This window comes from Choloepus didactylus, chromosome 9 (assembly GCF_015220235.1).
Source record: "Choloepus didactylus isolate mChoDid1 chromosome 9, mChoDid1.pri, whole genome shotgun sequence".
Taxonomy (NCBI): Eukaryota; Metazoa; Chordata; class Mammalia; order Pilosa; family Megalonychidae; genus Choloepus; species Choloepus didactylus.
The window spans coordinates 22,253,750-22,277,486 of NC_051315.1; the positions used below are offsets into that span (position 1 = coordinate 22,253,750).

The following is a 23,737-nucleotide window of genomic DNA, read 5'->3' on the forward strand; positions in this document are numbered from 1 at the left end:
CCCTGAGAACCAGCCACCCAGGTCTCTCCCTCCCTCCTGCTACACTTGCTTCCTTCTGGGATGGAAAGCCCTTGGCTCAGCTGCCTGCCCTGGAGAGGTGTGCTTGCAGAAGAGTGAAGGGGAAATGCGCCCTGGAGCCAGCTCTGACCCCAACCCTGAAGACAGCCATGGCCCCCGGAACCCCCACCTTGCCCCCTCCCAAACCGAGGGAAGAAAAGAGAAGAGGTTATTACAGATTGTTCCATGATTTTGCTAATCGGAGACTGCGTAGGCCCCAGATCCTAGATGATACAATTAGCAGGAGGCTGTAATTACTGCTACCTGTTTTAATGACACTCCTACCAAGCAGGGATTGTAGAGTGTGCCAACCCCAAGGCTCGTATGGGAGTGGGGGGCAGATACTCCCTCTGGCTCTTTGAAGCAGCTCTTCCCCCCCCCTCCCTTTAACCCTATGGCCAAGTTTATAAAAATCGCCAACATTTCCTCAAGTCTCACCACTTCCCTCCACCCCTTTTGCAGCCACCCTGGTCTCCTCAGCTCCCAGAGATGGCTCCCTGCTTCAGGTGCTGCCTCGCTCCATGATCTTCTCCACTACCAACAACCAGAGGATTCTTCAGAAAACATCACTCTGAGGAGGTTTGGGGTTAGCCAGTCTGTATAAACGACTATCCGTTATTTTTAGCAAAACCTCTAAAATCCTAACCTTGACCTCAAGTCCTGCAGGATCTGTCCTTCCCCCTTCTTGGGTCACCCCCGCCCCGTGGCCCTCCCTCCTCACTCACTCCAGCCCTTCACACACCCGGGCCCCAGCTCCTCAGAGGCCCCAGGCTTTCTCCTGCTCTCTCTGCGCAGAGGAACACTCTTACCCATCTTTGTGTGTTTGTGGGGCAATTTCCCCTTAAGCCATCCATGTCTCTTTATAATGACTCTCCCTTGCTTCAAGAGTGTGGTGCAGATATTGCTTAAATTTATGCATGGTTTTCTATGTGCCAATTATAAAGTCAAGTAATTTCATGAGCGAAAAACACAACTATCAATGGGTTCTGCCCTGTTTATCATATACAGAAAATGGAGCAAGGTCAGAACAGTGAAGCCTAAATGGACTCTCAGCACCGGGAGGAACCACTGGCCAAGACCGAGAGCCCATTGTCCCAAGAAGGAAAGTGCCAAGCCCTACGGTCATGGGGGAAAGCCCGGGGCCTCCTGCCTGCGGGGAGGGGCTGCCTGCCAGGTCCACACTTGGGCTTCTGGAGAGTGTCCCCACTGTAATCAGCTGAACGGATAAGAACGAAGTCTCTGCCTGCCAGAGGACTCTGAACTAAGCGCCCACCTGAGAACGGGGAGAGGAGCCCCCATGGGGAACTGGTCCCTGGGAGCCCAGACAGCTGTTGTGACCAGACCAGCCCCCACCAAGCACACTCTCCCTTTCCGTCGTGCTCCAGGTAGACAGAGCTGGGGAGAGGAATGCACAGACACGCACCCAGAGAAGCCCAGGTCCAGGTCTGTGCATCCTACAGGGCAAGGGGCAGGGCTGTGTCCCTCAGAGCAAAGTAAAAGGACCCCGGTGACGGCTGCAAAATCCAAACCCAAGCACCTGCTAAGCCCACTCATCCTTCAGCTCTCAGCACAAACACTCCCTGGTGCTATTTATCCCTAAGAAAAGATGGACTCCGTGGCCAAAGAAGGCATTTGCTTTTACAGATTAAAAAACACCAAATCACAAATGTAATCATGATACTGGATCTAAGAAATGAAGAGAAAAGGTTCAAAAGGACATTACTGGCACATAAAAAATTGGAATATAGAATGTAACCTTTATATCAATGTTAAATTTCTTGTACTTGATAACCACACTTAGGGTTGGGGTGAGACGTTAGGGTTAGGTTAAGGTGATTCCATAAGTGAATATCCTTGTTCATAGAAAACATATGTGGAAGTATTATGTGTTCAAGGATTATGATGTGTGCAGCCTGCTCCCAAAGATTCAGAAACATGGACACATAGATAGACAGATGAATAGGGAGAGAGAGGGGCAGAGTGAAAGGAAGAGAGGGATCCCGGGAGGAAGGAAAAGAGAGCGGAAGGAAACGGCAAAGGTGGCAAAAAGTTAAAATTGGTAGATCTGGCTACCTGAGGGGAAGAGGAGGTGTTGTATTTCTCTGTATGGGGTTTGTATTATATTTGCAATTGTTCTGTAAGTTTGAAATTATTTCAAAAGAAATAACACCAGATCACAAAAATCACAGAAAATAGACACCTACCCCCAAGTTCTGGGTTTGCCCAAGGTACAAAAGGGCACCCTGTTCTGCCAGGATCGTGCGGAACAGCATATGAGGGTCAACCTGATGCGCACTGCCCCACAATTCCACAGAGTCTTGGTGGGTAGCAGACACCCCAGAAAGCTCAGCAGCTTTGGTCATGCCTTTACCACTCTCAGGGCCTGAGCCACTAGTTCAGGACATCGGGCTCTGGTAGAGAAGAAGCTACCAGAGGGGTTAAGGCAGCACCCCTTAAGAAAACCATGATTCTGCACAAGGAGCTGGTTTCCCCAGCAAACAAAGCACCTGTCCCAGTGTAAGGCACAAAAGAACTCAAAAAATCTCTGCTCTTGAAGTGTCATGCTCTAATGGCTTCAAACCCAGGACGTGACATCAGCAGAATGCTGACCTGTGCCTGGCCTGAGTGAGGACGACAATCTCTGGGTTCATCTGGGAGCCGGAAAAGCCTGGGGCAGGGGTGGGCCGGCACATATGGTGGTGCCCCTAAGGCTGCCAAAAGCAGAGCAGGAGCAGGGGTCTCAATCCCAGCAGCCAATCTAAGGTAGCAGTGGCAAGCACCCACTAAGTGCTTCTAATGTTTACAAAGCTCTGGTTTCATATGGGCAAAGGCATGCCCACCCTGAAAGAAGGCATCCTGCTCACTTCAGGAGGATTCTGGGAGTTGCAGGTGGACACAGCATGCAGGAGCCCTGGAGACAGGGGCCTTCCTGGTGCAGCCCCATCTCTTACTCCTTGGGGCTGGGCATGGAGTGGCATCGCCTGGCATAACCGTGCCCAAGCCTCAGGGTGCACAATTACGCTCAGGCACTGGGTTAAAAATATCAATTTTAAAATATCAAAAACAAGCTCCTTGTCCTGGGCCCCATTTCAAACCCCAGGAACCAGAATCTTCCAGGACAAGGCCCAAGAATTTCTGTTTTTAACAAACACCCTAAGCAATTCTGATGCTGCCAGTCCAGTGCAGTCAACCGACCAGCATCTGGGATCCCCTGGTTCTGCAGTCAGGGTGTCAGGTTATGGAACCCCAACTTCTTCAGGCATGTCCAAAGGTACTCCAGCCTACACACATTCAGCCAGGGGATGCTACTCCCAGAGTAACTGAGGTTGGAACCTGGGGGCCTTTCTCTTGCCTTCCCGAGAGACAGTGCTGCTGGCTCAGCAGCGGGGTGTTAGGAAAGGATGATGGGCATAGGGACTGCTGGCTTCTGGGCAAGGCCAACGGGGCCACCCGTCAAGGGGTCTGCAGACCCCTCCGCCCCATGCCCCCAACCTGCCAGCGTATTTGCCACCAGTTCTGCCCACCTTGTGGATTCTTGGACTTGACATCGTTACCATGGTGGAAACATCACTCTGATTTCATGCCCACCTGCTCCACTGTGCAAACGCCCAGGCTCCACACCCTGCAGAGGGGCAGCAGCAGATGGGATGAGGAGCTGGAGCGCGTGCTGAGTCACCATGCTGCATTACTTGGCAAAGAAGGGCCCTCTGCACCGCCATCTTCCCCATTCACAACCTAACAACAGCCACCCATCCATGTCCACATTCACGTGGTTTTACATAGGACAGAACCCTGAGAGTTGGGGTGGAGGGTAGGGGCATGTTTCTTTCCTTAAAAAAATTAAAAAAAAATCAACTCTTTCTGTTCTTTGTTGTGTTGACACCCCCACCAACCCACCAGCTTTTAGCCTTCGATCTCCCACACCAGGGTGCAGGGGCTCACCCCTTTACTCCTGACCTCCTGGAAACTTCACATGTCCAAGAATGAAGAAAGCAAAGCAGCCAGGTGATCCTGTGTGTCAAATTCCTTGTTTCTATGTCACTGCTAGTTTGGAGCCTGAAATGCTTTTCCTGCTTTCCCACAGCTTTCTTGCTCTCATCCCAAATGTCCACCTGGGAAGCTCCACCTGACCTAAAGGGACACAAAGGAACTTTTCTGGCAGGTTTGGGCTTAGAACAGAGAGCTCACAGATCTTTTTCCAGCTAAGGTGCCCTAGTAATTGCAGTTCGATCTCCCAAATGAGCATTTCATTGGCTGGAGTGGAAAATGAGCATGGAGACTGTATAAGGGAAACATTTATAGAATCCAGAAAAGACATTTACTTTGTATTTGGAACCATGCACATAAAATCCAAGACTCCAGGAAGCCCTTTGTGCTTCATGATTAAAAGGCAAGGGAGCCCTAAGCTTCCGTCTGAGAAGGTCAGGTGGGGGTGATTTATGAAGAGTTTATTAAAATCCCAGCATGCCAGACATCTGCCCTGATGTGGGAGTCCTGAGAATTATTAAACAAAATTGGGAGAAGGAGATGGTAAGGAATGGATTGCAAAATGGTGAGCTCTCCTGGATGACAAGCAACGAAAAGTGACTCAAACAGCATCTTCCCTCATTGCAAACTCAGCCCCCAGAGGTCAGCCACGCTGGGCTTACTCACCATCTGTTATGAGTGCTCTGCTGGTCAGAACCTTCCCCAGCATAAACTTCAACACGGCCAGGATGCTGCAAAGGATCCCACTTAAAATGGAGACACTGAACAGGAAATCGTCCTGGAAGAGAAAGATACAGATTTCAACAATTCCCCTCCTGCTGGAACAGATATCTGCAAACCTCTTTCCTAAAAGGCCAAGTACAAATAATCAGTGGGGTACGCTGCCACCAAGTGGGAGTGTATCGCATACTCTGAGTTACCTGTACCACTGAGGATTAGGAAAAATAATAAAAAATAGATCATCCAGATGTATATTTACTTAGAATCCCATTATGTATTTCTTTTCCTGTAGGAGATCCACCTTCCCACTAAAATAGTAAAATGATTAGCAATCACTGATCCATAACAGAGTTGACCAGAATGCTAAGAGCAAAGTGCCTGCTGTGTCAAGTTTTCACAGAGAAGTTGACTGAGAAGTTTTGGGACACAGAAGTATACCATTGACTTAAGAACCCTTCAGTGCAGAGCTAACTGAATTTACCATAGGGCCGATTAGGCCCAGGGCTACTTAGGACCAAATTTTTTCCTAAAATTCACAGAAGACAATCAGGAATTCAAATATAGCTTTCAAGGTAAGGAAAAGGACACCAAAAAAAAAATAAATATATAAACATAAATATATATATATATTCTGCTACTGATGTGCTTTTAACACCCCGTAAGTTGTGACCTTACCTTTGCAAGCAAACGAGTGAGTCATTGGTGCAAAAGCAAACATCACTATCCCCTGACATTAAGGTGTAGGGCCCTGAACTTATGAGGAAGCAACTCTTTTTTTTTTTTTTTAAATCTTCATTTTATTGAGATATATTCACATACCACGCAGTCATACAAAACAAATCGTACATTCGATTGTTCACAGTACCATTACATAGTTGTACATTCATCACCTAAATCAATCCCTGACACCTTCATTAGCACACACACAAAAATAACAAGAATAATAATTAAAATGAAAACAAAGTAAAAAAGAACACTAGGTACCTTTGTTTGTTTGTTTCCTTCCCCTATTTTTCTACTCATCCATCCATAAACTAGACAAAGTGGAGTGTGGTCCTTATGGCTTTCCCAATCCCACTGTCATCCCTCATAAGCTACATTTTTATACAATTGTCTTCGAGATTCATGGGTTCTGGGTTGTAGTTTGATAGTTTCAGGTATCCACCAGCTACCCCAATTCTTTAGAACACAAAAAGGGTTGTCTAAATTGTGCGTAAGAGTGCCCACCAAGGAGGAAGCAACTCTTGAGCTTAGCACCCCCTTCCACCCCACTCCCAAGTGACACAGCCTCCAGATTCCCCAATATTAAAATCCATCTGCCAGCATAAAGCTAACAAACCATCATACAAAAGCAGAGAAACAGAACTCCCGATGCATTTTATTATTTAAATTCACCAACCTAATGACAGAAAACTGGGTAGGGGAAGACAGTCTATTTCCTGGGTTTGAAACTGAAGACAGGCATTTGAAAACCCATCTCACTGAAACAGGATTATGTGCAAGGTGTCTCCTTCCAAATGATTCATTTCTGTGGTGGGTTTAACATATGCTCACCAATCCTTTGCTACTACTTCCTCCAGGAGGCAGAGACTTGTGTGTGGGCTGGACTTCGTGACTCGCCTTGAATAAACAGCATAGAAGGGAAAAATGGGAACTTCACAGTGGAGAAACCCAGCAGTCACTACCTTGACCACAGCATCATGTCAGCAAGACTAAGTAATGCTGACAGCACACACTCCCTCATAAGCTGTGGCCAGAAGGGACACCTCATCTCTGTGGTTTTCCACCCCGAAATCCATGACCTCAGTTTAATCTTGAAAAAAAACCCAGGGAGAGTCTAGAAAATACCTGATCGCTGCTCTTCTCTCATGTCAATGTATGAAAGACAAGGAGTGACCAAGAAATGGTCCCAGATTGGAGACTAAGGAGACATAAATACAAAGTGTTTTTCTAGATGGGATCCTGGAACAGAAAAAGGATACTGGAGGAAAAACTGGGGAGACCCAATTCAGGAATTCTCTGTACTATTTCTACAAATCTTCTGTAAATCTAAAATCATTTCCAATTAAATTTTTTTAAAAAATAATTACCTTGCTGAGGTTTCTCATCCTTGAATTATTGGCAAGCACTGTGCCAAGCCCAACCTCTTGGCAGATCCGAGTTCCCTGTTTCACGTGAGGTGACAAGAAGGGCCCCGGGGTGGGGGGGTGGGGGAGCAGAAACCACCAAAGCAGTGGCACTCACAGAAGATACAGTGAGTGTGGGTAAGGAATCACAAACCCACACGGTCCCTGCGCCAGTGGGACCCAGAGAAAGCAGAGGGCAGGGGATAGAGGCAGCCAATTAAGTAAAGTACTTTAAGGTCCCAAATTCTGGAAATGTTGCTTTGCTCACCCCACACCTGAGGCCTTTCTGGCTCCATTCAATCTCTCCATCTGCAAACCCAACCTTCCTAAATTTCCAGAGATGGAGAAAGTCTGTGCTCAGCCCTTCCAGGTCCCAGGGAGCAAGATTGGGTTGCCCTCTCACCTCAGATGCATCTTGAGAAGAGCTGGCCTTAGCTTTGGGGGTCCTCTCTGTGGGTGTGCTAACCCAGGGAGCTCACAGCTTCCCCAGGGCTGGGCTGGTGGAGGGGCAGGGTGATGCAGCCAGACCTAGTTCAAATCTAGACTCCACTGCTCCCTGCAGAAATGTGCTCAATCTCTCCAGCCTCAGTTCTCTCTTCTGTAAATGGCAGTGATACCTGCCGCACCTGCAAGGAGGTGTTGTGCAATAAAAGGTGGTAATTTGTTGTTCAAGGACCCAGGCATAGTCCACACGCTAACTTATTCCATCAATGGCCTTGTCAGGGGCTAATGGTGAGCCCTGAAAAAAGTATAGTAAGCATTCATGTAGAGGAAACATGGGGAACTTATTACGTAGAAAAAAAGTATGCATGGTGAAATGAAAAGGCATTTGAGAGAGCATATGACTAACTCAAGATTGGGGATCCATGGTAGCTTGTCAAGGGGGACGAGGTGTTGGAGACCATCCTTCAAAGCCTGACCTCAGAGCAGCTCTCCATGGACTGGATGGTTCCGGGATCCACCTCCCTGAGGTAAAGGGCGGTGGGTGACTCACGCAACAAAGTTGAAGCACACAAGCCGGAGCCCTGCTCCTTAGCTGTGTGATACTGAGCAAGCCACAGAACCCCTCTCTCTCTCCCCCTCTATTTCCCCATCTTTAAAATGGGAAAAGAAAATAGCTCAGCAAGAACTATAGTTTCCGAAAGTTCCTTCCTATGTGCTTCCAAGTAAAAGCTGGTGTTATGGGTTCTATCATGTCTCCCAAAAAGAAATATTCGAATTCTAAGCCCCAGGCTCATGTCCTGTGAACTCATTTGAAAATAGGATCTTTGAAGATGTTATTAGATATGATGAGCCAAGCTGGGTTACACTGGGCCAATATGACTAGAGTCCTCAAAAGGAGAGGAAGTTCGGACAGAGACACAAACAACTGATGCAGAGATGGCGAGAGAGAAAGGCGGGGGAGAGTGGGCAGAGAGAGAGGGGGAGAGAGGGAGAGGAAGAGGGACAAAAGGGGAGGGGAAGAGGGAGGGGGAGGGATTGAGCACGCCATGTGACAGAGGCGGAGGTTGAGTTACGACTGCCAGCAAACCGCCACCACCACATGGTGGACTTCAGAGGCAGTGTGGCCCTGCTGACACCTTGGTTCTAGACTTCTCGTCTCCAAAACCGTGAGACAATAAAGTCCTGTTCTTTAAGCCAACAGGCCTGTGTCACAGCAGCCCAGGCAAACTCAGAAACAGCCACAAGAGAGATGGGCATGACCTCTGGAAGGCAGCCCTGAGGTGGCAGCCGTCATTCCCTGAAGGTGGGTGCAGGGCCAGGGGCTGCTGCAGCCCAGGCACGTCTTGCTGATCCACTGGCTCACCTGGGAGGGGTTGGGGGTGGGTGGCAGCCGAGTCTCCTCTGGCTCCCCTTTCTGCTTCTCCGAGTCCTGAGCCAGGCACAAGTACAGCTTTGTGGCAAAGGCACCAGCTGCTTCTGCAGGTCACCGTGTCATCGGGGCTGAGGCAGGGACACTCAGGCACGGGTCACGCCCACGTGGGTTCCAGAGGGCCTTCGCCCCGCTCCACTTCGCTTTCCTTCCTGACTGCCAGCCCTGCGGCTTCAGAGGCAGCTGCTCACGTGGCCTTCTTAACAGCTCCCTGCTGCAAGGTCCAATCCTGTAACGAACCTCTCCTATCTCCCTGCAGCGACGCTGCTTCTCTGACTGGACACTGACGTTCGACCTCATAAGGATGATGCAAGGTGCTTATGCAGTGCCCAGCACAGAGCAAACGCTACATACGTATTCGAAAAGGCAGTGAATCCAAGTAACATATATACAACCTAAAGTGTTTCGTTGTAGCCACATTCACGTATATAATTCAGCAGGGTTATCTGCATTCACAATATTGTGCTACCAGCACCACCATCCATCACCAAAATTTTTACTAAAATAAAAATTAAAAAACAAAAAACCATAGGACTGCACAACACAGTGAAGTCAAATAAACTATGGGCTATAGCTAATAGTACAATCATAATAGTCTTTCATCAATTGTAACAAATATACCACACTAATGCAAAGTGTTCATAATGGGGGAAACTGGGAATTCTGTAATTTTCTGCCTGGTTTTTCTGCAAATCTACAACTTTTCTAATAAAAAAAATAAATAAAATGTAGAGAAGTCCAGATGCAAAACCCAGATTCTTCTTGTCATGGATTATTTCTCCCAACCATCCTTTGCTCCCAGCATTTGTTCTGAAGACACAACTGCCATACTTCCTGGCAGGAAAGAGGCTGTGACCTCACCCAGAAGCCTCATGAAAAAAATAAACTTAACAGAAGGTCACACAGAGGACGTGGGGTGGCACTGACCTGCCAAAGTCTCTCTCCCCAAACCAGCTTTTACTACCGGAGAGGGCTCTGTGTTTTCCTCGCCCCACCAAGTGGGCCCACCCACCCACCTCACAACTGCAGCCAGGTTTTACTGTTGGCATGAGCCTACTGCCACTGCAGTGACGGCATCAGCCTGTTCGAGGCACTCGGACTCCATGTTTACTTAAAGAAGGGGTTTCGGAGAGGCCTCCTCCTGGAGGGGCAGGAAGCCAGAGCAGACGTGGCTGATGGTGAGAAACTGCAGCCCACTTAGGGACGCTCCACCTCTGGCTGCTTTCCCAGTGTGGCCACACCTGCCATCTCACCTCATTCTTACAGCCAAGTCAAGTGGGCACCAGGCAGATGCAGAAACAAATGCAGAGAGGCCGAACGACTTGCCCATGAAAGGCTCCATGAAAATGGGTGGCCATTTGGTTGTGAATGCTCAGCTCCTGCTGTTACCAGCGCTGGGTTCCTAGAAAGTTCTCACAGTTCAATCTTCACTGAATGGATGGAAGATCACATCAAAAAAGCTTAAGAAAAGTAGGTAACTACTTCAAAATCCAAGAATGAATGTACATTAAAGGTAAACACTACATAAAGGTACATGTCCATGCTGGCAAGTTCCTTTATGACCATGTAGTGGTGAAAGCCTTTCAAAGCCATAAAAGATTGAGTCATTTGACTAAATTAAGACACATGAAGGGGAAAGGCCATATTCAAAGACAAACTAGGAAAAACGTTATCACAAAGGGCTAATCTCCTTAATGTATAAAGAGCTCCTAGAAAGCTATAAGAAAAAGACCAACAACCTAGTGGAACAGGGACAAAAATCTGGGAAAAGACAATTTAAAAAATACAATTCAACAACAAAAAGACAAACAAGCTAATTGAAAAAAAGGGAAAAGGACCTGCATACATTTCCCCAAAGAAGATCATGCAAATGACCAGTAAGCACATGAAAAGATACTCAATATTATTAGCCATCAGGGAAATGCAAACCAAAACCTCAATGAGATACTACTTCACACCCAACAGAATGTCTACTATTTAAATTTTTTTAAAATGGAAAGTAACAAGTGTTAGCAAGGATGCAGAGATATAGGAACCCTTGTACAATGTCAGTGGGAATGTAAAATGGTACAGCCGCTGTGGAAAACAGTTTAGCGGTTCCTCAAAAAGTTGAAAATAGAATTACCGTATCATCTGGCAATCCCACTTCTATGCATATATCCAAAAGAAATGAAAGCAGAGAGTGAGATATTTGTGCACCAATGTTCATAGCATTATTCACAAAAAGAGGAACAGCAAAAATGTCCATCAACAGATGAGTGGATAAACCAAATAGGTATATGTGTGTGTGTATACATATACACATGATGGAATACCATTCAGCCATGAGATGAAGTTCTGATATATACTACACATGGATGAACCTTGTAGCACGTATGACGTTGAGTGAAGCCAGACACAAAAGACTGATCTTATATGATTTCACTTACATGAAATGACTAGAATATGCAAATTCATAAACACAGAAAATAAATGGCAGGTTACCAAAAGAGGGGGTTAGGGGGAATGAAGAGTTAGTGCTTAATGGGTGCAGAGTTTCTGTTGGAGACGATGGAAAAGTCTTGGTAAAGGATAGTGGCAGTGGGAGCCCAACATTATGAATGTAATTAATACCCATGAATTGTATACTCAAAAGTGGTTAAAAAGGGAAATTTTTATGTTTGTATATATGTTACCATAATACATTTTTTTTTAAAAAAAGAACAATAGAAAAAGAAAGGCCTTTTTTTCCTTTAATATCTTTCACCTGGAACTTTATCAATAAATATATGGGTGGTGGTGATGGTAGCATAACATTGTGAACATAATTAACAGCGCTAGATTATACACATGAATGTGGTTAAAAGGGGAAATTTCCAGTTGTATATATGTTACTAGAATAAAAATGAAAACAAACATGGACTGTACAACACAAATATTAGCTTTACCCTAATGTAAACCATGAACCACAGTTAACAGTACAATTATAATAATATTCTTTCATCAATTGTAACAAATGTAGTACACTAATGCAAAGAGTTAATAATAAGGTGGTATATGGGAACTCTGTATTTTATGCATTTTTTTTTGTAAACCTAGAACTTCTCTAATAAAAAAATTAAAATGAAAGTAAATATATGAAAGATAATCATATACACTCATAAAATAAATGGAAACCAAACCTATATTGAGATATTATTCCTTATCTAACTATTAAAAGGCTATTAAGGTGGAAAGGGTGAGGCAGAATGGACTTCTCCTCCATGAAAGAAACTAGAGAGGGGCCAGAGGACACCAAGGACCATGGTTTCTGGGTGTGACTGGCCATAGAGGGTCCCCCACAGTACGTGGAGGGGACATGGACAAAAATGCAAGAGATAGTGAATGGAGGGAAGCAGTGAGTCTTTTTTGGGCTGGGACCACCTTCCAGGCTGGCAATTGCCAGACGGCTGCCAGGCAAGGGAGTGAGCAGTGCTCTCCACCCCCATGCACCTACCTTGACAGTTAGCTGGGAGGTGATCCTCCACAGCCATATGGTGGGAAGCTCCCATGAGGGAACCTGGGAGGCAGCGTTTGCTCTCCCCTGACGGAACTCCAGGGGGTACACTGGTGAGAGGCAGGGAAAGGAGAGGGCACCATACCAGCACATCAGGAGCCCCTGCCACACCTCAGAAGCTAGCAGGTACACAACAGTCAGGGAGCCTGGCACGTTTGAGCTGCAGGGTGTCCTTCAGCGGACTCCCTGCCTAACTGCCCAGGGCCCATGTCACAGCTGCAGCCATGTGCACTGATTGGCTCCCCAGTGGGTTTAGACTCCGTCCACCTCATAGAAGTTTGAGGAAGACCAGCTTGAGAGCACCACCTGCTGGTAGGACTGGGAAGCTGCACTCCACCAAGCTGTAGCTCTCCCAAATTTTATATATATGCTCAAACAATCCTGTATTTTCCAAAATAACCTTATCAAGACAAGCTAATGCCTCAAAGCCAATAGAAAATCGCAAAGCAGAAGATACGGACAAGCCAAATGAACAAATTTAAAAGCCGGAAGAGTATACAAACTTTAGAGCAATTAATTAAAGAAGTATAAACAACTCTCCAAAACAATGAGATGGCTAAAGACAAAGGAAATCAAGAAGAATCTAGAAGAGCATAAAGAAGAATTTGAAAGAATAATTTAAAAAATAGCAGACTTTATGGATATAAAAGACACTGTGGATCAAATTAATACTATACTGGAGACAAACACCACCAGATTTGAAGAGGTAGAAGAAAGAACAGGTGAACTAGAAGGCAAAGCAATCGAATGTGAATGTACAAAAGAACAAATGGTAAAAAAAAAAATAAAAAAGTATGAAATGGATCTCAGGGAAATGATGGACAACATAAAGCAAACAAACAGAGGCATCACTGGAGTCCCAGAAGGAGAAGAGAAGGATCAAGAGCTAGGAAGGGTGTTCCAAGACATAGTTGGGGGAAAGTTCCCAACCCTTCTAAACAAAATAAATATGCAAATCAAAGATGCCCAACAAACTACAAATAGAATAAATCCAAATAAACCTGCTCTGAGACATATACTGATTAGATTGTCAAATGCTGAAGAGGAGAAACTTCTGAAAGCAGCAAGAGAGAAGCAATTCACCACATACAAAGGAGACAACATAAAACTAAATACTGACTACTCAGCGGCCACCATGGAGGTGAGAAGGCAGTGATGTGACATTCTGAAAGAGAAAAATTGCCAGCCAAGAATTATGCATCCAGCAAAGCTCTCCTTCAAAATTGAGGAAGAGCTTAAAATTTTCACAGACCAACAAATGCTGAGGGTATTTGTTAACAAAAGGCCTATGCTGCCTGCAAGAAATACTAAAGGGAGCTCTACCAGCTGAGGAGAAAAAGAAAGGAGACAGAGATCTGTAGAAGGGCACAGAACTGAAGACTACTAGTAAGGAAAAAAAGAGAGAGGGAAAAAAAATAGATCTAACAACTAAAAAACAAAGGATAAGATGGCTGGTTCAAGAACTCCCTTCACACTAATAACTTTGAATATGAATGAATTAAACTGTCCAATTAAAAGATACAGACTGGTAGACTGGATTAAAAAGTATGACCCATTGATATGCTGTTTACAAGAGACTCATCTTAGACCCTTGACATAAAGAGACTGAAAGTGAAAGGATGGAAAGAAATATTCTATGCAAGCTGTAACCAAAAGAACGCTGGAGTAGGTATACTAATGTTGGACAAAATAGACTTTAAATGCAAAGACGCCAAAAGAGACAAAGAAGGACACTATATATTAATAAGGGGGACAATTCACCTGGAAGAAAAAACAATCATAAATGTTTTTGTACCCAATCAAGGAGCTCTAAAATACATGAGACAAACATTGGTTAAACTGAAGGGAGTAACAGGCACATCTACAATAATAGTGGGAGACTTCAATACACCATTCTTTTCTAGGGATAGAACTAGACAGAAGACCAATAAGGAAATTGAGATCCTAAACAATATGATAAATGAATTAAATGTAACAGACATATATAGATCATTACATCCCAAATTGGGTACCAGGACATACATTCTTCTCTAGTGCCCATGGAACATTCTCCAGGATAGATCATATGCTGGGGCATAAAATAAGCCTTAATAAATTTAAAAAGATTGAAATTACTCAAAGCTCATTCTCTGACCACAATGGAATGTTACCAGAAATCAATAACCACCAAAGAACCAGATCTTTCACAAATATATGGAGGTTAAACAACACACTCTTAAACAACCAGTAGGTCAAAGAAAAAATTGCAAGAGAAATTGGTAAATATATAAAGATGACAAAATGAGAACACAACATATTAAAACCTATGGGATGCAGCATAGGGCTGAGAGGGAAATTTATAGCTCCAAATGCATACATCAAAAAGCAAGAAAGAGCTAAAACCAAAGATCTAACTGAACAATTGAAGAGGTTAGAGAATGATCGGCAAATTAACCCTAAAGCAAGTAGAAGAAAAGAAACCACAAAGATTGAAGCAGAAATAAATGAACCGGAGAACAAAAACACTGTAGAATAAAAGAAACCAAAAGTTGAGAAGATGAACAAGATTGATAGACCTTTAGCTAGACTGACAAAGTCAAAAAGAGAGAAGACCCAAATAAACAGAAACAGAAATGAGAAAGGGATAATTACTACAGATCCCGGAGAAATTAAAAAAAAAAATCATAAGCGTATACTACGAACAACTGTATGCCAACAAGCTAGACAGTTTAGAGGAGATGGACAATTTTCTGGAAACACATGAACAACCTAGACTGACCCAAGAAGATAGAGAAGACCTCAACAAACCAATCACAAGCAAAGAGATCCAATTAGACCCCCAAAATTTACCTACAAACAAAAGCCCAGGCCAGATGGCTTTCCAAGGGAATTTTATCAAACTTCCCAAAAAGAACTGACACCATTCCTGCTCAAACTCTTTCAAAACATTGAATAAAAAGGAACATTAACTAATTCATTTTATGAAGCTAATATCATTGTGATATCCAAACCAAATAAAGATACTACAAAAAAAGGGAAAGTATAGGCCAATCTCCCTAATGAATACAGATGCAAATATTTGCAAATAAAATATTTGCAAATTGAATCTAAAGGCACATTATAAAAGAATTATACAACACAACCAAGTGAGATTCATTCCTGGCATGCAAGGGTGGTTCATCATAAGAAAATCAATTATTGTATTACAACACATCAACAAATCAAAAGGGAAAAATCAAATGATCATCTCAACAGATGCTAAAGAAGCATTTGAAAAAATTCAACATCCCTTCTTGGTAAAAACACTTCATGAGGGAACCTTCCCTAATATGATAAAGGGCATATATGAAAACCCACAGCCAGCATAATACTCAATGGTGAGAGGCTGAAAGCCTTCCCCCTAAGATCAGGAATGAGACAAGGATGCCCACTGTCAGTTCTATTATTCAACATCATGTTAGAAGTTCTAGCCAGAGCAATTTGCCAAGACAAAGAAATAAAAGGTAACCAAATTGGAAAGGAAGAAGTAAAACTGTCATTATTTGCAGATGATAGGATCTTATATTTAGAAAATCCTGAGAATTCGATGGCAAAGCTACTTGAGCTAATAAAAAAATTCAGCAGTGGCAGGATATAAGATAAATGCACATAAGTCAGTAATGTTCCTATACACTAGTAATGACCTAACTGAAGAGGCAATCAGAAAAAAAATTGCATTCACAATAGCAACAACAAAAAAAAATCAAGTAACTAGGAATAAACTTAACCAAGGATGTAAAAGACCTCTATATAGAAAATTACAAAACATTACTAAAAAATAAAGGGACCTAAATAGGTAGAAAAATATTCTGTGCTCATGGATAAGAAGACTAAATGTTAAGATGTCAATTCTACCCAAACTAATCTATAGATTCAATGCAATTCCAATCAAAATGCCAACAACCTACTTTTCAGACTTGGAAAAATTGGTTACCAAATTTATTTGGAAGGGAAAGGGGACTCAAATTGCCAAAAACATCCTAAAAAAGAAGAACAAAGTGGGAGGACTTACACTTCCAGACTTTAAAGGCTACTATAAAGCCACAGAGGTCAAAACAGCATGGTATTGGCACAAAGACAGACATATTGATCAATGGAATTGAATTGGGAGTTCAGAAATAGACCCCAAGATCCATGGTTGACTGATTTTTGATAAGGTCCCCAAATCCACAGAACTGGGACAGAACAGTCTCTTCAACAAATGAGGCTGGGAGAGCCGGATATCCATATCCAAAAGAATGAAAGAGGACCCCTACCTCACACCCTATACAAAAATTAACTCAAAGTGGACCAAAGACCTCAATATAAGAAACAGCACAATAATACTCTTAGAAGATAATGTAGGGAAATATCTTTGTGACCTAGTAATAGGAGGTAGCTTCTTAGACATTATACCCAAAGCATAAGCAACAAAAGAAAAAAATAGATAAATGGGAACTCCTCAAAATCAAAAGCTTCTGTTCCTCAAAACACTTTGAAAACCATACATCTGATAAAAGACTGATATCCTGAATATATAAAGAAATCCTACAACTCAACAACAGTAGTATAAACAGCACAATTATAAAATGGGCAAAAGATATGAAAAAGTATTTTTCCAAAGAGGAAATATAAATGGCTAAAAAACACATGAAACAATGTTCATCGTCACTAGCTCTAACAGAGATGCAATTTAAGACCACAATGAGATATCATCTCACACCAACAAGAATGGCTACCATTAAACAAACAGAAACTACAAATTCTGGAGAAGATGTGGAGAAACTGGAACACTTATTCATTGCTGGTGGGACTGTATAATGGTACAGCCACTCTGGAAGACAGTCTGGTGGTTCCTTAGAAAACTAGACATCAAGTTATCCTTCGGTCCAGCAATTTCACTTCTTGGTATATACCCAGAAAATCTGAAAGCAGTGACACAAACAGATATTTACACACCAATGTTCATAGCAAGGCTGTTCACAATTGCCAAGAGATGGAAACAATCAAAGTGTCCTTCTAGAGATGACTGGATAAACAAAATGTGGTACATAGATATGACGGGATATTATGCAATAGTAAGATGAAACAAGCTCTTGAAACATATGGCTACATGGTTAAACCTTGAAAATGTAATGCTGAGTGAAGTAAGTCAGAAACAAAAGGAGAAATATTGGATGTTACCACATCTATGAGCTCCCTGAACAATGTAAAATCCACGTTTTATAAAGTAGAATATTGGGGACCTAATGATAGACAGAAGTTAGTGAGGGGGAATGATAATCTACTATGTTCAGATATGTTAATGATGGTGACTTCAAAGGTGTGGGAACGGATAGGGGTGACGATTGTTTGCTAATGGGATTATCAGTATCAGAGTTGTATTGAAAGTTAATAGGATTGAAAGGGGTTGTATAAAGGCATGTATCCCACAGATCAGCACTACAAATATAGATAGGTGCTTATTTAGAAGTATATTTACTTCTAAGGTATGACACTAGTACAGACAGTTGACAACAGAAAGGCATATGGGAAAAATCTAACTATTGCATACTAGAGACTATAATTAATAGAAATACCATACTAGTACTTCACAAATACTAGGAACAAATAATTAAGGGCTGAAAAGAGCTATTAGCTGTGTTGGGTCATGAGAACTGTTTAAAATGAAGAGTGATGAGAACTGTACAACTAAGTGATGATAATGTGAATGTGAGATCTTGATTATCATGAATGGAACATATGCTATGTGAACTCAGGAACCCCCTATTTTATAAGTCAAGCCCTCGATACTGAGGCTTGCTCTGGTGAAACTTACAGTTGTCAAGGGGAGGCTAAGCCCACCTATATTTATGCCTAGGAGAACCTCTTTTGTTACTCAGATGTGGACTTTCTCTCTAAGCCTAACTCTGCAAATAAATTCATCCCCTTCCCCTGGATGTGGGACAGGATCCCTCATATGAATGAGTCTCCCTGGCAACATGGGACAGATTCCAGGAATGAGACTGACCCTGGCATCAAGGGGTTGAGAATGCCTTTTTGACCAAAAAGGGGAAAAGGAGGCAACACAATAAGGTTTCAGTGACTAAGAGAATTCAAATAGAGTCAAGAGGCTAGTGTGGAAGTTACTCCTATGCAAGCTTCAGCTGGATTTACCAAACGACATAGTATGATGAGCCCAAGTCAACAGTAGTCCCCAAAACCCTAAAGAATACCTGGGTCCCTTTCTGATGTTCTATAAAAGTTTTACTCACTAAGTTTATTCTTCAGAAATTTAAATCCTTCAGAGATCTCCTATGCCAGCTAGGTCCCATAGCCTCTTCAAGAACATCAATCAGATGTGTCCCCTTTTCCCATAATGCTGACACCCCTTTTCAACATGAACGGGTTAGGGTGGTCACTGCCTAGACATCCTGGAAGATTGAAAAAGCGATTAAACTAGATGAAGGGGTAGCAACAGACAAGATGGAATTTAACAAAGGATTGTGAATACTGAGTCTCTATATAATTTTCTTCTTAGTTGCTCGGGTATTAGAATAGCTAGAAAGAATTGAAATGGTGGAATGGTAACACAAAACATACTTCGAAATTTGTTCTATAGCTACTTCTTTAATTGTAATTTGAAAGTTATCATCTTTTTGTATATATATTATATTTCCCAATAAGGTAATAACTGAAACTATGGTATTGTAACCCATAACATTCTTGGAAATTTCTTATATAATTACTTGTTAAAGCATACTTTGAAAGATATTACCTTTTTGCATATATGTTATATTTCACAATAAGGAAATAACTGAGACTATGGAACTGTAACCCATAATATTCTTTGAAATTTGCTCTCTACTTGTTAAATTGCACTTGGAAAGTTATCACTTTTATGTATATATGTTGTATTCTACAATGAAAAGTCTGATTTAAAAAAGGCATTAAAGCGCTCATAAAATTCTGCTAGCAGTGTGAAATAGTCCAATCCCATAAAGAACAATTTGGCCATTTCTCTGAAAAGTACAAATGCATTCCTCCTTTGAACAAGCCATAACACTTTTGTGAATTTATGCTGCTACTATACCTGCACATGTATGAAAATTACAGTCACATAGAGATAGTCCCTGATAGAACTGGAAAGTACATATCCAAAATTACAGAAGAAGATTATATTCCCATGCAGTAACTGATAGAACAAGTAAACAGAAAATAAGCAAGGATACAGAAGCCTTCAACAACATTATCAATCTATTTGACTTAACTGGCATTTATGGAACATCAATCCTACAAGAGCAGGATACACACTATTTTCAAAAGTACATGAAACCTTCATCAGGATAGAGCACATTCTGGGCCATAAAATATCAATGATATAAGCTTCCTCCTTAAAATATAATTAAAAGAACATCAAATTAAACCCAAATTAAGCAGAAGGAAGGAAAAAATAAAGAGTTGAGCAGAAGTCATGACATAGAAAATGTATAAATAATAAAGAAGAATCAGTGAAGCCAAAACCTGGTTCTTCCTTAAAGAAAAAAAGTTTGGGTTTACAGAACAGTCATGCATCAAATACAGGATTCCCATTTACCACCCCACCACAGCACCCTGCATTCATGTGGAACATTTATTACAATTGATGATAGCATCTTTTTGTAATTGTCCTATAACTTTAATGGTAGTAGCCAGAATTTATAGAGAGATTCTATGTTCTGGGCACCATGTGAAACAATTTACATGGATTACTTCATATAAAATACTGAATACATGGGCCTGTGAAATATTCCTATTATCTTTTGGCAATTGTGAATAATGTTCTGGTATGAACATCAGTATGCAAATATCTGTTTGAGTTCCTGCTTTCAGTTCTTCAGGGTATGTATACTAGTAGTGGAATTGCCGGATCATATGGTAACTCTGTACTTAGATTCCTGAGGAACTGCCAAACTATCTTCCACAGTGGCTGCACCACCAGCAATGAATGAGCATTCCTATTTCTCCAAATCCTTTCTAACACTTGTAATTTTCTTTATTTTTTTTCTAATAGTACGCATTCCAGTGGGTATAAAATGGTATGACACTGGGGTACTGGTTTGCATTTCCTGAATAGCTACTGATGTTGAGCATTTTTTCATATGCTTTTTAGCCATTTGTACATCTTTGGAGAAATGTCTATTCAAGTCTTTTGCCAATTTTTTAATCAGGTTGTCTTTTTATCATTGAATTGTAACATTTCTTTATATATTCTGGGTATTAAACCCTTATCGCATGTGTGGTTTCCAAATATTTTCGCCTACTGAGTAGGTTGTCTTTTCACTTTCGTGACAAAATCCTTTGATGCACGAAAGTTTTTAATTTTGATCAGTTCCACTTATCTATTTTTTCTTTTGTTGTTTGTGCTTTGGGTGTAATGTCCAAGAAAACATTGCCTAACACAAGATCCTGAAGAAGCTTCTCTATATTTTCTTCTAGGACTTTTATGTACCTGGTTCTTATACTTAGGTCTTTGATCCATTTTGAGTTAATTTTTGTATATGGTGTGAGATAGGGCCCCTTTTTCATTCTTTTGTGTATGGATATCCAGTTCTCCCAGAACCATTTGTTGAAGGGACTATTCATTCCCAATTGAATGGACTTGGCAGCCTTGTCAAAAATCAGTTGGTCATAGATGTGAGGATCTATTTCTGAACTCTCAATTCCATTGGTTGGTATATCTATCCTTGAGCCAGTACCATGCTGTTCTGACCACTGTAGCTCTGTAATATGCTTTAAAGTCAGAAAGTGTGAGTCCTTCAACTTTGTTCTTCTTTTTCAAGATGTTTTTGGCTATTCAGGGCCCATTACCTTTCCAAATACATTTGATAATTGGATTTTCCATTTCTGAAAAGTAGGCTATTGGAATATGGATTGGGATTGTGTTGACTCTGTAAATCATTTTGGGTATAACTGACATCTTACTGATATTTAATCTTCCAAGCCATGAACATAGAATGTCCTTCCATTTATTTAGTCTTCTTTTATTTCTTTTTTTCAATGTTTTATAGTTTTCTTTGAACAAGTCCTTTACATCCTTGGTTAAATTTATTCCTAGATATTTGATTCTTTTAGTTGCTATTGTAAATGGAATTGTTTTCTTAGTTTCCTCTTCAGATTGCTCATTACTAGTATATAGAAACACCACTGATTTTTGCATGTTGATCTCGTACCCTGCCACTTTGCTGAATTCGTTTATTAGCTCCAGTAACTTTGTGTAGATTTTTCAGGACTTTCTATACATAGGATCATGCCATGTGCAAGTAGTGGAAGTTTTACTTTGTTTCCAATTTGGATGCATTTTATTTATTTTGATTGTCTAACTGCTCTGGCTAAAACTTCCAGCACAATGTTGAGTAACAGTGGTGACAGTGGGCATCCTTGTCTTGTTCCAGATCTTCGAGTGAAAACTTTTGGTCTTTCACCATTGAATATGATGTTACCTGTGGGTTTTTCATATATACCCTTTATCATGTTGATGAAATTTCCTTTATTCCTACGTTTCTAAGGGTTTTTTTTTTAATCTAGAAAGGATGCTGAATTTTCTCAAGGGCTTTCTCTGTGTCAATGGAGATGATCCTATGCTGTTTTTCCTTTTTTTTGTTAATGTGGTATATTGTATTAATTGATTTTATTATGCTGAACCACCCTTGCACATCTGGGATGAAACCCGCTGGATCATGGTACATAATTTTTTTTCATGTGTTATTGGATTTGACTTGTAAGTTTTTTTTTTTTTTTGAGGAATTCTGTATCTATAATCATAAGAGAATTTGGTCTCTAATTTTCTTTTATCTGTAGCATCTTTATCTGGCTTTGGTATTAGGGTGATGTTGGCCTCATGGAATGTGTTATGTAGTGTTCCTTCCTCTTCAATTTTTTTGGAAGAGTCTGAACAGGATTGGTATTAATTCTCCTTGGAATGATTGGTAGAATTTGCCTGTGAAGCCCTCTGGCCCTGGGCTTTTCTTTGTTGGGAGGTTTTTGATGACTGATTTCAGTCTTCTTTCTTGTAATCAGTCTGTTGGGGCCTTCTCTTTTTCTAGAGTCAGTGTAGGTTGTTTGTGTGTTTCTAGGAATTCGTTCATTTCATCTAGATTATGTAATTTGTTGGCATACAGTTGTTCATAGTATCCTTTTATGACCCTATTTATTTATTTGTACGTCAGTAGTAATGTTTCTCCCTCTCATTTCTGATTTTATTAATTTGTGTCTTCTTTTTTCCCTTGTCAGTCTTTGTCAATTTTACTGATCTTTTTGTTTTGTTAATGCTCCTATTGTTTTTTAATTCTGAATTTCATTTATTTCAGTTCTAATCTTTGTTATTTCTTTCCTTCTGCATGCTCTCAGGTTAGTTTGCTCTTCTTTTTCCATTTCCTCCAGGTCTTTTGATTTTATCTTTTTCTTCTTTTTTAACGTAGGTGTTTAGGGCTATCTCGGCACTGCCTACTCTGCATCCCATAAGTTTTGATATTTCGTGTTTTCATTTTCATTTGTCTCATAATTTTTACTGATTTCCCTTGCATTTTCTTCTTTAATCCACTAATTGTTTAAGAGAGTATTATTTAACTTCCATGTATTTGTGGATTTTCCTTTTCCCTACCTCAAATCCTAGTTCTTGACAAAGACAAATAACAGTGAGAAAACTCTAGGACTATCTAGAAAAAAGGAGAGAGGATGCCAGTTGCCAATATCAGAAATGAGAGAGTACATCACTACAGCTCCAGCAGACATAAAAGGGATAATAAGGAAATAATGACAAACTTATACCAATTAATCCAACAACTTAGATAAAATGAACAAATCAAAGCTCAATCAAGAAGAATTACATAATCTGAATAGCCCTATAATTATTGAAAACATTGAATTTGTATTAAAAATCGTTCTACATAGGGAACTTCAGGCCAAAAGGGCTTCACCGGTGAATTCTACCAAAAATTTAATCATTTAAGGAAGAAATAAAATCCATTCTAAAACAAACTTCCAGAAAACAGATGAAGAGGGAACAATTCCCAACTCATTTTCTGAGGCCAGCATTACCTGATACTACAACTCAAAGGAGTTACAAGGAAACTATAGACCAATATCCCTCACGACCATAGACACAAAATTCCTTAAAGTATTACGAAATTTAATCCAGCCAGATATAAAAAAGACAATACATCGTGTCCAAGTGGGGTTTATCATGGAAATGCAACATTGGTTAAACATTAGAAGATCAACCAGAACAATCTTTCATATTAACAGACCAGAAAAGAAAATCCATATAATCATCTCAATAGATGCAGAGAAAGAATTTGACAAAATTCAAACCTATTCCTTTTAAAAGGAACTTCCTCAATCTGATAAAGGATATCTAGAAGAACCCTACAGCTAATATTAAACAATTAGGGGGGATGAATGTATTACCCCTAAGACCCCCCA

The 23,737-nt window shown here is 41.2% G+C and overlaps 1 protein-coding gene across 2 annotated transcripts in view; it reads right to left on the reverse strand.

Moving 5' to 3' along the window:
• Positions 1–23,737, reverse strand: part of TMEM163 (transmembrane protein 163) — a 308,243-nt gene that overhangs the window by 7,044 nt on the left and 277,462 nt on the right. For both annotated transcript variants that reach the window (XM_037850481.1, XM_037850482.1), the window contains exon 6: positions 4,711–4,822. In XM_037850481.1, coding sequence (XP_037706409.1) covers positions 4,711–4,822 — 112 coding nt within the window. The remainder of the gene's footprint in view (positions 1–4,710; positions 4,823–23,737) is intronic.